Consider the following 13387-nt stretch of genomic DNA (forward strand, 5'->3'; position numbering starts at 1 on the left):
GGGCAAGACATGTTGCCAGATTAAAAGATGGAAAGTGAACAACGAAAATTTTAGAATTGAGACCTAGACATGATGTTTAAGGTGGTCGGATGACATCAAGCGCATCCAGTAGGACTAGATTCGGGCTGCTCCAAATCGGATGCAATGGAATTATCTACGGGAGGCATAGTTCAACAATGGGCTCAAAAGGGCTGATGATGATGATTATGAGCAATATTATATGTAGTAGAAAAAATGTACAATTCATTCATTTTATTTGCACGTATAATTATTCACAAAAATATATTACAACATATAAACATCACATTCGTATAAATTAAATACCACAGAAACGTCATTTCGTATAGTTAAAATACTCCTAAATCCAGTTATGGTCTTCTAAATCCTCCAGGTTGTCTTCCGCTCTCATCTTCTTCGGGATGGGCAGCGTTGTACTCAAGAGATCTTAGGATAGCTTCTGGGATTGGTGGAGGAGTAGGTAAATGAGCTCCTTGGGGGACGAATCCATTTTCATCGGCAGTGTATGTTAGCTGGATTGGTACGCCATCTGTTCCGGTGTATTTGAAGTCACCTTGGACTCCTAGAATTTCTGCAGATTTTGGTCGACCTTGTTCACGGGCAGAGATACCATTTTCTGCATCATAACTATAAAAAAAATTTAAAATTTATTTTAAAATAAAATCGAAATATTCTACTATTAAGCAAAAGACTATATCAAATAGAAAAGCCAGTTAATATTAATAATTAGTCCCGTTTCAGATACAACCACTATCCTCCTACGTGCGTTTCGCCCTTTTTGGGATCTTCAGAGAGGCATGTAGTCTGCTTTGAATCATAACGACAACCAACCGTATTACTAAGTAAAATTATATAAAATAATTTGCTGAAATGGAATGAAATAATTAACTTCTAAAACAATTTCATTCTGACATCTTATGCAATTTAGTATTTCATTTGGGAGTATGCCACAATTTAAGTTTGAAATTATATTAACTAAATTAAATATTAACTGTATTCCATTTTCTTTAAGTTTTACTCCTCTTATCTGAGTACAAGGAAACCAGTTTCATTGGAATTTTACCTAGATGAATTGATGGATTGTGAAATGCAATCTTAGATTTCCTTAATCTGCTTTATTCATCGTTCGTTCAGCTTGAAATTTTCAGAATTCACGAATTCAGATTGTCACCAGTAATTGAATGCCAACGATTAAAGTTTTAGATTTTCTGATCATACTCTTCAATCTATTCGATCTAATAGCTTTATACGAGATCAAAGGATGCATGTATAAGACATCTAAATAAGTTATACATATATACAGAAATCAACATATTGCGTTGGAATCACAATCACCAGAAATTACCATAAATGAAGTATTCCGAATAAGAAAGCACACAGTATAAAAAACACTAACAGAACACAGAAACCCTCGACAAAAATGTAACACCAAATGGTTTATTGAAATCTGGTGGAGCGACCATATAGTCTAAGAGGTAGAGCCAAAAAATCATCGTCATAAGTAATATGGAGTTTGGCATGTGAAATTTGTCTATTGTGTATTGATAATTATGACCCCTTTCAGGATAACACCTTAGTGGATACTGGAAGTAGCAACAAGGGTTTAAAGGGGAAAGTTAGTGTAGTCTTTAAAGGTTTTCACCTCCTATTTTGTTAAACCTCCATCGATTTGCATGAAAATTGGTGACTAGTTAGAACATACCCCAAGAAATAAAAATGATTTGGTGCCAACTTGCACTTTTACCCTGGGGTTGGATACCACCCCTTCTTGGGGGTGAAACCTATTTTATTAAAAATATCCCCACAAATCGATAGAGGGACAAATTATAAGGAAAATTTGTTATATCATGTTATTAAAATAAATCAATACTTTTTGAGTTATTAAAGATCAAAGATTTGTCTGTTTAAGAGCACATGCGTGAAGATACGGATGATAAAAAGAACATATTAATTAATTGTATGTTACTAAAATATTATTTTTATATAATTTCTATATTATAAATTTAGCAAAAGTGTATTCGAATATGTCAAATGTACCCATTATTGGACACCCCCAGTTTCTGGACATATTCAGTTTATATTGATAGAAAAAATTTAATGAAATATCCAAATAATATAAAAATAATATTTTACTAACATACAATTAATTAATATGTTCTTTTATCATCCATAACTTCACGCATATCCTCTTAAATAGACAAATCTTTGATCTTTAAAAACTTAAAAAGTATTGATTTATTTTAATAACATGATATAACAAATTTTACTTAACATTTGTCCCTCCATCTAAGGGGTGGTATTCACCACCTGGGTAAAAGTGCAAGTTGGCACCAAATCAGTTTTATTTCTTGAGGTTTGCTCTAACTAGTCACCAATTTGCGTGCAAATCGATGGAGGTTTACCAAAATAGGAGGTCAGGACCGCCGCTACCATGTGTGCAAAGTGTGCATCGCACACGGGCGGCCAACAATAGGGGCGGCCAAAAGCAGGCCACTGATGATAAAACTTTTTTTAAAACGAAAATAAGTTCAAATAATTAAATGGTAATTATTCAGGTAATTCTGTAAACTATTATTATTATTACCTGATAATACTAAAATGCGTTTCATTTATCATTTATAGTTCTTTTTTCATCCTAATCTAAACAAAAATATCAGAAAATATTATTTATTGTATGCACTGCCCTTTTGCAAGTATAGTCATAAAGCAGCTCCGGGAATACTTTTTCATTCAAAGCGGCTGGCGGCTTTCGGACTTTTAGATATTTTTCTCGTCCCCGTGTGGAGGCGGGCCGCTCAAATAGAATACCTCCACAGCTTCTCCTGCTCATCGTAAAAGGCAACAAATTGTAGCAGCTGTTCGCTGTCCTCTAGCCAAGCTCCTAACCTGTCCTTGTGTGATAGTTAATACTCCCAACTATTATACGACACCCACCCCTACCCATCATAGGTACACGTCCTGATACCCCATCCTATACCCGAGGAGAAATCCTCTAAAACCAGTGGAGGAAACCAGTGAAAACAAACGGATATGCATAGGGATGACGGCTATCTATCATCCTAATATACCGCCACCCCAACCTCAAGGTGTAACACCATCATGCCGAAGGGGTGATGGCCCAGGGGTAACATGTAACATAGTGGATTACAAGCAATGCCTAATTGAGATATGGAACCCGAGTGGAAAATAGCCTTTGAGGGGCAAGGGCGCACTGCCCTACTGAACTGATCAGCACGACTCAACTCGTGGGAAGAAAAATTGGACAAAAAAAAACAATAAGAGGGAGGGAAAAAGGAAGGGACGAAACTCGAGGGGAGAAAAGCTGGAGCCGAGAAGTGGAAGAAAAGGAATAAATCGGATCTAGAACCAGTGCAATCAAAAGCAATGGAAAAGACGAAGAAGATAAGAGGGAAAAGAGGGAAGGAAGAGAGAAACTATAAACCAAGAGAGAGGAAGAAAAATGAGAACAGGAAGAGAAAAAGAGGGAGAAGAGAACAGACAGAGAGATATTCCATTTATAAAAAATATTAGGTTAAAATAGTTTCTATCCTTGTGAAATCGGTACTCACCGGAAGGACAGCAGACGTTCAGATACAATTAGCGTCTCTTTGGAAAAACAATAAAGTCGACTTTTCAAAGTAACAAGACATTTACTCAACACATTACTTCTGCACATTTCTTTAAATACTAGTAAGGTACATTTTTCTAATGTGTTTAAATTGGAAGAGAGCGGCAAATATTACTAGCTTTCCCCCTTTCATCCCTTATTGCTACTTCCTGTATCCACTGAGGTGTCAGCCTGAAGGGGGTCATAATTGTCAACATACAATGGACACATTTCACAGGAAAAACTCCATATTACTTATGACGATGATTTTTCGGCTCTAGCTCTCCGTCTAATAGCGGACGAACTGACTACAATAATTAACAAGAAAATAAGACCCAAGAAAATACCAGAAGAATGGAGGACAAGCGAGATAATCTTATTATTTAAAAAGGACGATAAGACAAACCAGAAACTCAGCAACCCGCATTCCTATGTTTTATTGACTTGAAGAATGCATTTGACATAGTTTACTTAAACATCTATTACATTTTTAGTATAACAAAGAGATTCCATTAATATAAATTAAAGTAAAATAAAAACAACTGAAAACGTCTGTCAACACAATAAAATTAAATTCGGAATATATTGTCTACGGCGCCTATTTATAGATAGAGGAAATAGAATAAGAGAGGGACGTGCAATAAACACTATGCTATTCAATCTAATAGATGCAGTCAATAAATAATGGAATGTAATGGAATACTGTAATGTAAAGGTCATTCACAAACGAATATATACAAAGTGCAACAACTATCAAGAACACAATTCGGATTTCGTGATGCTCTAGGAACACGGAAGGCCCTTTTTGCTGTGCAAGTGCTATTTCAGAGATGCAGGAATGTAAATTGTGATAAATACGTATGCTTTATAGATTACCAGAATGCATTTGACAGAGTAAAACATGACAAATTAATAACTCTAATGCAAGAAATTGAAATTGACAACAAAGATCTAAGAATTATCAGAAACATTTATTACAATCAAACGGCCAAAACCAAAATAGAAAACTAGTTAACTGATAAAATTGCAATAGAACGAGGAGTGTGACAGGGTTGTAATTTATCTCCACTACTATTCAATATTTACTCTGAATGGGTACTTAAGGAAGCTTTAGACGGTTGTGCCAAAGGAGTATTAATAAATGGTGAATGGTTGAATAACATTAGATATGCAGATGACACCATAGTTTTTGCCGATAATCTCAATGATTTACAGAAATTAACAAATCGTATAACAGAAGTCACCAACAGATACGGACTAGCTCTTAACATAAAGAAGACCAAATTTATGACAATTAGTAAGAAACCAATACTAAACGCTCAACTTACAATCAACCAACAGAATATCGAAAGAGTTGAGCAATATACATATCTGGGTACGAATTTAAATAGCCAATGGGACCACTCAACAGAAATTAAAAAGAGAATAATAAGGGCGAAAGCAGCATACGTTAGAATGATACCCATTTTCAACAGTCGAGACATAGCATTAAAAACAAAATACCGTCTGTTGAAATGCAGACGGTATTCTCAGTTCTGCTATACGCAATGGAAGCATGGACACTAACTGTTGCATCTATGAATCGGCTCGAGGCTTTCGAAATGTAGTGTTATAGACGCATCTTACGTATATCCTGGGTTGACCGAATTACCAATGTGGAAGTCCTGCGTAGAATGGGGAAAGAGTGTGAAATTCTCATAACCATAAAAACAAAAAAATTAGAATATCTAGGACATGTAATGAGAAATCAAGAACGTTACGGCCTGCTCCAACTGATTCTACAAGGGAAGGTAAATGGTAAAAGAGGACCGGGAAGAAGACGCATTTTCTGGCTTCAAAATTTACGTAAGTGGTATAACACGACTACCACTGAACTGTTCCGCGCTGCGGTAAACAAAGTCAATATAGCCATGATGATCGCCAACATCCGGAACGGATAGGCACTTTACGAAGAAGAAGAAGCAGAATGGAATACTGGAATTAAATTTCTCACGATGCAATATTGATAGCCTTCAAATCCTAGTTCAAGATTTGATGCAAATGCAAAAATACTAACATGACGATTTCGTATTGCCAACTCTTTTTTTTTTCTTTTTTTTTAGAGAAGTGCTCTAGTTTTTTCTATTACGGTACAATAATACTGCTATTCTACTAACTCCGCTACTAACTGCTTATATTTTTATCAGCTCATGTATGGTTGTAATGTCTTCTATGTCTTCTCCCACCTCCAGTAGCTGAGATGCTGTTTGATTCGATTTCGGTGATTTATTGTTCTTTAATTTGTCTACTAATAAAAGATTTTGCCCTTTCTAATTGGCATATATATTTATGATACACAAAAAATTAGATTGGTAAATTGGCAAAAAAATTGGTAAATAACGCAACCAAAAATAAACATGTAATTAAACCAAAATTTAACCGAATTGATGAATTCGACCGTTATTCGATGGAAAATTAATTTTATCTAACAAAAAACAAAACTCCACAAGGTCTATTGTTTTTCTTGCAGTACCGTTTCCTATCGGAGGTTGGCTTCCATCATAGCAATCTTAACTTTGTTGGCTGCAGCTCTGAACAATTGTATTGAACTGCACCCGTACCACTCCCTTAAACACAACCAGGAAATCCTCCCACGTCCCACATTTCTCTTTTCCGAGATATTTCCTTGGATAATGATCCTTAGCAGGGACTCAGCAGGGAGCCATCCTCTCATTATGTCATCATCATCATCATCAATGGTGCTACAGCCCTATGAAAGAGCCTCGACCTTCCCAAGTCTATTACGCTAGTCAGTCCTATCCATTGTCAACCGTTGGCAGTTTGCTGCGCCTATTTTTCTCCCATCCTCATCTACACCATCCTTCCATCTCATTATGTGGCCTAGATAATCTGGATATTCCAGTTCTCTTATTTGTATTGTTTTTATGCCTTTGCATTCTTTCCCCATCTTCAGCAAAACATCTTGATTTGTGACTCTCTCTGTCCATGGTATTTTCCACATTCCCCTGTAGCATCACATTTTGAATGCCTCAATGTTTTTGATGTTTATCTTTTTTAGTGTCCACGCTTCCATGCCGTACATCAGAACGGAGAAAATTCAGCACACAAATATGTTCGTTCTCAATTTCAGATTTATGTCTCTTTAGCAGCATAGTAACTTTTTCATTTTGATAAATGATTATTTCGCTATTTATATTCGACTCTTAATTCGCCAAAATTTATTATTATGTCACAATAAAAGTGAATGCCTTTACAGCTGTTTCGGCAGAGTCATTGCTCAAGTAAGTAGCAAAGTAATAAAATATTTATCCATTGTTTTAATGATTGTAATGATGATATTGTTTTGATTTTCTTGGTATTATCTAATAATTGTTATTAGTATTGTAAAGAGGACAATAATTAAATAGAATAACATTTTATTACCTACAAATAAGTATAAATTACTAGTGAATGGCAGTTGGCGTAAAAGATTTCGTAGTTAATAGCTATGTAGTATGCGTACTTGAAAACCGATGTTAATCAGTGAGGAAATAAGTGTGATTTTTGGTTAACTTTGTATACTGGACCAAAAATATGTCTCACTTTTTGTTAAATGCAATAAAATAACTAGATATGAACATATAATTGAATTGAATTCTATATTTTTTAATTGCCCCGAATTCTCCCGAGAAATTCCCAAAACAAGCCGATACTAACAAAGAAAAGATGATTTTAGATAGAATAACTAAAGCAGCAACGATAGATAGGCTGGTTTATTTGATACACCCAATAATGGTTACATATACCGAAAAGGCATAATGAGAACAATGTTATTATTGTGGAAACTTGCTTCATTTGAATAAACAGTGTACTGATAACTTCAGAAATGGGAACAAAACAAGAATCGAACAAACTAATGGTCGGGGAGCTTTCATCTAAGGGAGATCTCTTATAGTCATCATCATCATTAGACGTTTTGAATTCATTAATGAATATAGGGGTCCCATAAATAATTTCATTGCACCTTAAATTTAGTTTTTTTGGATGCACTTGATGTATTTCTACCATCGCGTCTAGATCTCCTGTCAATATGGCGTGCCCAGTTCTATTTCAGCTCTGCCTCTAATTCTATTAACTGCGTGTGTAGCATCAGTTTTTCTCCGAAATATTTGATTTTAAACTCTGTCTCAAAGGGATATATTTAACACTGACCTCTATATTGCTCTCTGTGCTTGCTTGCTTGTATTTTATTGATTAATCTTTTAATAAGTGATTATGTGTTTACTGATATTTTATATAGATCAATTGCTAAAAGTTGAAGACGATAACAAATTAGCTATAAACTGTACACAAGACCCAAACAGTATGCAATTCAATATCTAGAAGTATAGGAAAAATATGAAAATCCTTGTGTTAATCAAATAGAGAACATTACAATAGTTTTTTTGTCAATCATGCTACCATTACGAAATTTTTAATCCGATAATAAAAAACATATTAAAAGATGCCATGAAGCTAAAAGATAAATTTCATGGCTTAAACATCTTCGCAGATGGCTGGAAAAATACCAAGAAAAATTTTAAGCGCTTTAAGATCTGCGGTCTCCCAAATGGTTATAACTATAACTAATTTATTCTGTCATATTTCATCGTCATTTACGTTACCTCCATGCGTATGATCCATCTGGATTGGGACCTTCTTGGGTTTGACTTATGATACGAATAACCTGGCCAGGTGAAATTGGACCAGGATTTGGCCTGTATTGTCCTAGAGTTACACCAAATATCGCTAAGAATATCACCTGAAAAAAAGAAATCATAAATACTTTAATAATCGTTGTATTTAAATTAATACTTTCTATTTGTATATAAACTTAAAAGCATTTTGTCTCTTGGTAATTTTTCGAAAAATGTCTCCTTCTAAAATTATTTGCATTTTTTTAAATGCCACTAGTGATTTTTGGGATATTTTATTTACAAAACTACTAAATGAATTGTAATTCTACAAAAATCTATAAAATCTTCGAAACTTCAATTATGAGAAAAAATATTTTGACGAGGAACCAGATATCATAAAATATGGGGACGGGTAGGGAGGAGTGTAGTGAAATGTTTGAGGGGGCTAGGTTCTACATAGATTTGAAAACCCACGATGATTATGATGATGATAATGATGTTAATAAGCAGCGCAAAATAATACCATATAGTATCAAAAAATGTAGTAATAGAAAAACTGGGGCACAAATAACAATAAGTTTTATCATATCAAAGTGGATAAAGCTAGGAAAATTTCTTTCCCCCACTTTATATATAAAATATATTTCGAAAGCAATCTCATAAAATGAAAACAAAAATCCAGAATAATGAGGGTAGCACTCACCAACACTGTGATATTATATGTATAAACTCAACTTTGTAGACGATCAAAAATAGCGGCGCAAGATTCTGAAGATTTCAATTATATGGCCGGAAAATTAATTGATAAGTATAGTATATGGGGTCTAGAGGTCCCCAAAAAAATAAAAGATATTATTTGTGGCTTCGAGGACACAAAAAGATCTCATGTTACATGAGAAAACCACTATAAAACACTGCTATGACTACAAGAAACTAGGTTTTAATACTTCGCGCGATGAAACAGTAGACAAAGGCATAAGAGAAGCAAATATGGCAAGTAAAAAAGCCATTACAATTTTAAAGATTAGTTTATGGGACCAATTCATGACTAAAAAAAATAAAAAGGGGATATATTTCGAAAGCAATCTCAAAAAATGGAAACAAAAATCTAGAATAATGAGGGTAGCACTCACCAACACTGTGATATTATATTACACTCAACTTTAGAGACGATCAAAAATAGTGGCGCAAGATTCTGAAGATTTAAATTATATGGCCAGATAATTAATTAAGAAGTATAGTATATGGGGTCTAGAAGTCCCCAAAAAATACAAGAAAGTATTTGTGTCTTGTAGGACACCAAAAGATCTCATGTTACATGAGAAAATCACCATAAAGCACTGCTATGACTACAAGAAACTAGGTTTTAATACTTCGCACGATGGAACAGTAGACAAAGCCATAAGAGAAACAAATATGGCAAGTAGAAAAGTCATTACAATTTATTAGTTTATGGGACCAATTCATTACTAAAAAGATAAAAAGGGGATATATGAGGCAATCATTAAAAGTATCACTCTGCAAAAGTATCTCTAGAGCACTGAGATATGAGTAAAAGGGCAACAAGAGTTCTGGATATTTTCCCATGTAAAATCCCATAAGAAATCGCTAAGGTCTATTCTGGTCATTTTTGTCAAAAATCGCAAAGTATGAAATCGCAAAAGTCGTTGGTGGTCAATAATGTCTCGTTATGATGGCTCGTTGTAAAGGGTAGGTGGTAACGAATATGTTAAAATACAACGCAAACGCAAAGACAGTGCCAAAACGACATTAGAGCATATTCCCGTCGTTATTGGTCCGATTACCACATGTATTAAACGAAAGGGAAGGGGGTAACGAATACGCTCTAATAAGGGAAAGGGAAATGCTCTAATGTCGTTTTGGCACTGTCTTTGCGTTTGCGTTGTATTTTAACATATTCGTTACCACCTACCCTTTCCAACGAGCCATCATAACGAGACATTATTGACCCCCAACGACTTTTCCGATTTCATACTTTGCGATTTGTGACAAAAATTACCAGAATGGACGTTAGCGATTTCTTATGGGATTTTAGATGGGAAAATAACCAGAACTCTTGTTGCCCTTTTACTGATATGGCCACTGAAAGAAAGAACATTGGCAGTAACGGACATAGATTTTTGGAGAATAGCAGCAGGAGAATCTAGAAGAGGTAGGACTAACACCGAATGTATTAGAGAAAAAATGAGAATCAAACGAACACGAAGAAGGGAAGAACAATCAGAATACAAAAGAAAATGAGGAAGACCAAGAAAAAGTTGGAGAGAAGGAACAAACAAAGAACTGAGGGGAAGAAACATAGAAAAGGACCAATGAAGCGACTGGACGAAGTGGCAATTGGAAGTCCGAAAATGGCGGAGAACAATATAAACCGATGTATAGCAGTAGAAGTAAAAGAATATAAGTCTGGTTTCTTAATTAACGACGTTCTACACCTTCGGTAAAGAATTAAGGATTTGCATGAAATTTTAGTATGTTATAGTTTACTTCAAAAAACTAAGACTTGATTTTTTTAAAATTGTTTTACCGTGCCGTTTAATTACTATTAAGGGTCAAAGTTAAGTTTTAACATGGGCTCTTATGGGAATTCTTAAAAAGTTAATAACTTTTGACCCAAATTTACGATTTTTAATTATTTGTGCTTAAATTAAAGGTTTTTTTATAAGGAATAACATATTAAAAAATGAGGATTGTTTACCGTACCATTTATTTTTAATTTATTTATTATAATTAATTCCGTAACTTATTCCGTAATTTCCGTAATTTATTATAATTTATTTTCATAAAGTATTCAATACTGAAACATATGATTTGAGTATTCTGCTATAAATGCATTGTTACCAACTTTCGCTTGCATATAAGTTTCCCCCCTTTCCTCTGAAATCATACCCCGCAACGAAGGTGTAGAACGTCGTGCAAAACACAAAATGGTAAAGAAGTGATAAAGATAAACGCATTTTTACTATCTGTAGCAAAAATAAAATAAAACAATCAGTTATCAAGTGCCAAAAAATAATAAACGGTTATTCGAAAGGATATATTATTTATATTTAAGTCAATAGTCACAAAAACGCGATAAAACTAAGCCATTGAAAAAATATAACTGATTATTTACTTGGTTTTAATTATAATAAATACATTATTAAAATGGTGATATTCGTTAAAATAAATTATATAATATAAACTAGGACAAAAATCAAATATAATCAAAAAAAGTTTGCGTTTTGAAAACTTATTTCTGAGCTTGAAGTCTTAATGTCAAATATATCAGAAGAAAATAGTTCAGAATCATATTAAGAAGCTATAACTCTTTGATAGAATAAAAAGATTAATAGACAAACAGAAAAAAATATTTCAATTCATCTGTTAAACATGGTACCTACACCATAAATACAAAAAATTACAAAATACGACACTGGTCTTGCCATGGATAGAATTTTTTTAAAATTAAATAAAACAATTTTTACGAATAATAATTAAGATACTTAATTACCCATACAGAAGAAAAGATTTTAAAATAAATATAAAGATGGTTGAATGACCATTTTTTTTTCTTGAAATGGAAACTGACAGTGTGAATATCCAAGTAAGCCTAGATCAAACCAAAACGAACCATTGTTAAAAAAGATTTTTGGAAAATCTAAGTAACAGCATAAGGAAAATTTAATGCATCTTGGGCCTTATATCGCAGTACATAATTCAAACAAAAAATAGTCTACCACTTAATCAGTTAAAACATACAAAAACATTTGTTAAACCATTCACTTTTATTGTATTCTAACACAATTGGTTACCCTTTAACCGACCCACGTGTACCGCATTGAAACTTACCAAAGAAATCATTGTTAAGCCTCAGTGATCACTCTAAAACTAAACTCATCAATTCCTAAATTCATATATATACTAAAATCCTAGTCAAGAATCATCTCCAGTGCCCACCTCATACCCCTCTTGACGCTTCTTCGCCATTTTTTCGATGCATTTCTTTTCCTTATAATGCATCTGTTTCTGTGGAAAGGTCACCAGGATGGCTAAGATGATCAACTGTATTAAATTGAAAGGTGTGGTGAAGTTTAACTCGCGATATTTTAAATTACAAGGGGATTAAGCAAAATTCAAATGGATGTTTCTATCCAAAGACTTTTTCATTAATCTCCATTTTATTATTATTTATTATTATTGGAAATATTATATTTTTCTGTAATGAGTACTTAAAGCATTTTAAGAATTTGAACTAAACATAAATTTAACTCAAACATACACTATCCGACAGAAGAAGACATACTTATTACAAATTTATTACTTTTATGTTTCTTTATATTGTAATCATTTCACAAGACATTAAACGGTTTATTGCTTCTGGAAATGGCTCTATCAGCATTGTTCAGTAAAAGTGAGATGGAAACATTTACAATAGGAGGCAATGTCTTAAATAACTCTAAAGTAAAAATTTAATTTCATGGAGTCTTTTTAACAGCCGTTTGTGTTGCTTTTATCCAAAATTTACCATTATTTTGCAATATTTCTGCTCTCTCATACTTTATATGTTTGTTTGTATTAATTTTTGTTAATCTATCACGACTTCCAGTAGTAAGTCTTCCGAATTTTTTTGCTTGTTATTTTCATTATCTGTGTTTTCCATTTACTTACACATAATAAATATGTTAAGATATCATTGCATTTATTATTTGCATTCTGTTCCATCCAGTACAGTATTTTTAAAGATTTCCTTACATTCGTTCACTATGTCATCTATTACATTTATAATATATTTATAATAGTTATTTATGATATAAGTGTTAAAAGTACACGTTTAAGGCACGCATGCGAAAGTTTGCAGAATGAGCGGAGCGAGTTCTGCAATTCACATGAGTGCCTTAAAAATGTACTTTTTAACACGCATGTCATACAATATTTTTTCTACAAACGAAATTACAGGACAATATCTACAAAAACTTTTACTTGAACTTGACTGACATTCCGTTTTTATATTTTTTTGACATTACATCAAAATTGCCTATACGGTCAATACGAACTGCAGTGCCATAAAATTTTTAAAGCACTAGTGCCTTAAAGTAGCATTTTT

At 33.4% G+C, this 13387-nt stretch overlaps 1 protein-coding gene across 2 annotated transcripts; it reads right to left on the reverse strand.

Moving 5' to 3' along the window:
* Positions 1 to 237: 237 nt before the first annotated feature.
* LOC114325711 (endocuticle structural glycoprotein ABD-4-like) lies at positions 238 to 12289 on the reverse strand. 2 transcript variants are annotated; one of them, XM_028273842.2, is made up of 3 exons: positions 12133 to 12289; positions 8269 to 8405; positions 238 to 645 (listed from the first exon to the last, which is right to left on the reverse strand). In XM_028273842.2, the coding sequence occupies exons 1-3, from the start codon at positions 12142 to 12144 to the stop codon at positions 369 to 371; spliced, it is 426 nt and encodes a 141-aa protein (XP_028129643.2). In that variant the 5' UTR covers positions 12145 to 12289; the 3' UTR covers positions 238 to 368. The 2 variants fall into 2 exon arrangements, with proteins under 2 accessions (XP_028129643.2, XP_050512286.1); XM_050656329.1 differs by lacking the exon at positions 12133 to 12289 and having other exon boundaries at positions 8269 to 8423.
* Between the last annotated feature and the right edge of the window lie 1098 nt (positions 12290 to 13387).

Source organism: Diabrotica virgifera, chromosome 7 (genome assembly GCF_917563875.1).
Source record: "Diabrotica virgifera virgifera chromosome 7, PGI_DIABVI_V3a".
Classification (NCBI taxonomy): Eukaryota; Metazoa; Arthropoda; class Insecta; order Coleoptera; family Chrysomelidae; genus Diabrotica; species Diabrotica virgifera.

What these genes read in the sequence shown, in the direction of transcription:
- LOC114325711 (XM_050656329.1), bottom strand. Translation starts at nt 8,423, where the DNA reads ATGATTTCTTTTTTTCAGGTGATATTCTTAGCGATATTTGGTGTAACT. An exon ending in GATGGATCATACGCATGGAG is followed by an intron (nt 646 to 8,268) that starts GTAACGTAAATG and finishes TTTTTTTTATAG; the next exon opens with TTATGATGCAGAAAATGGTA.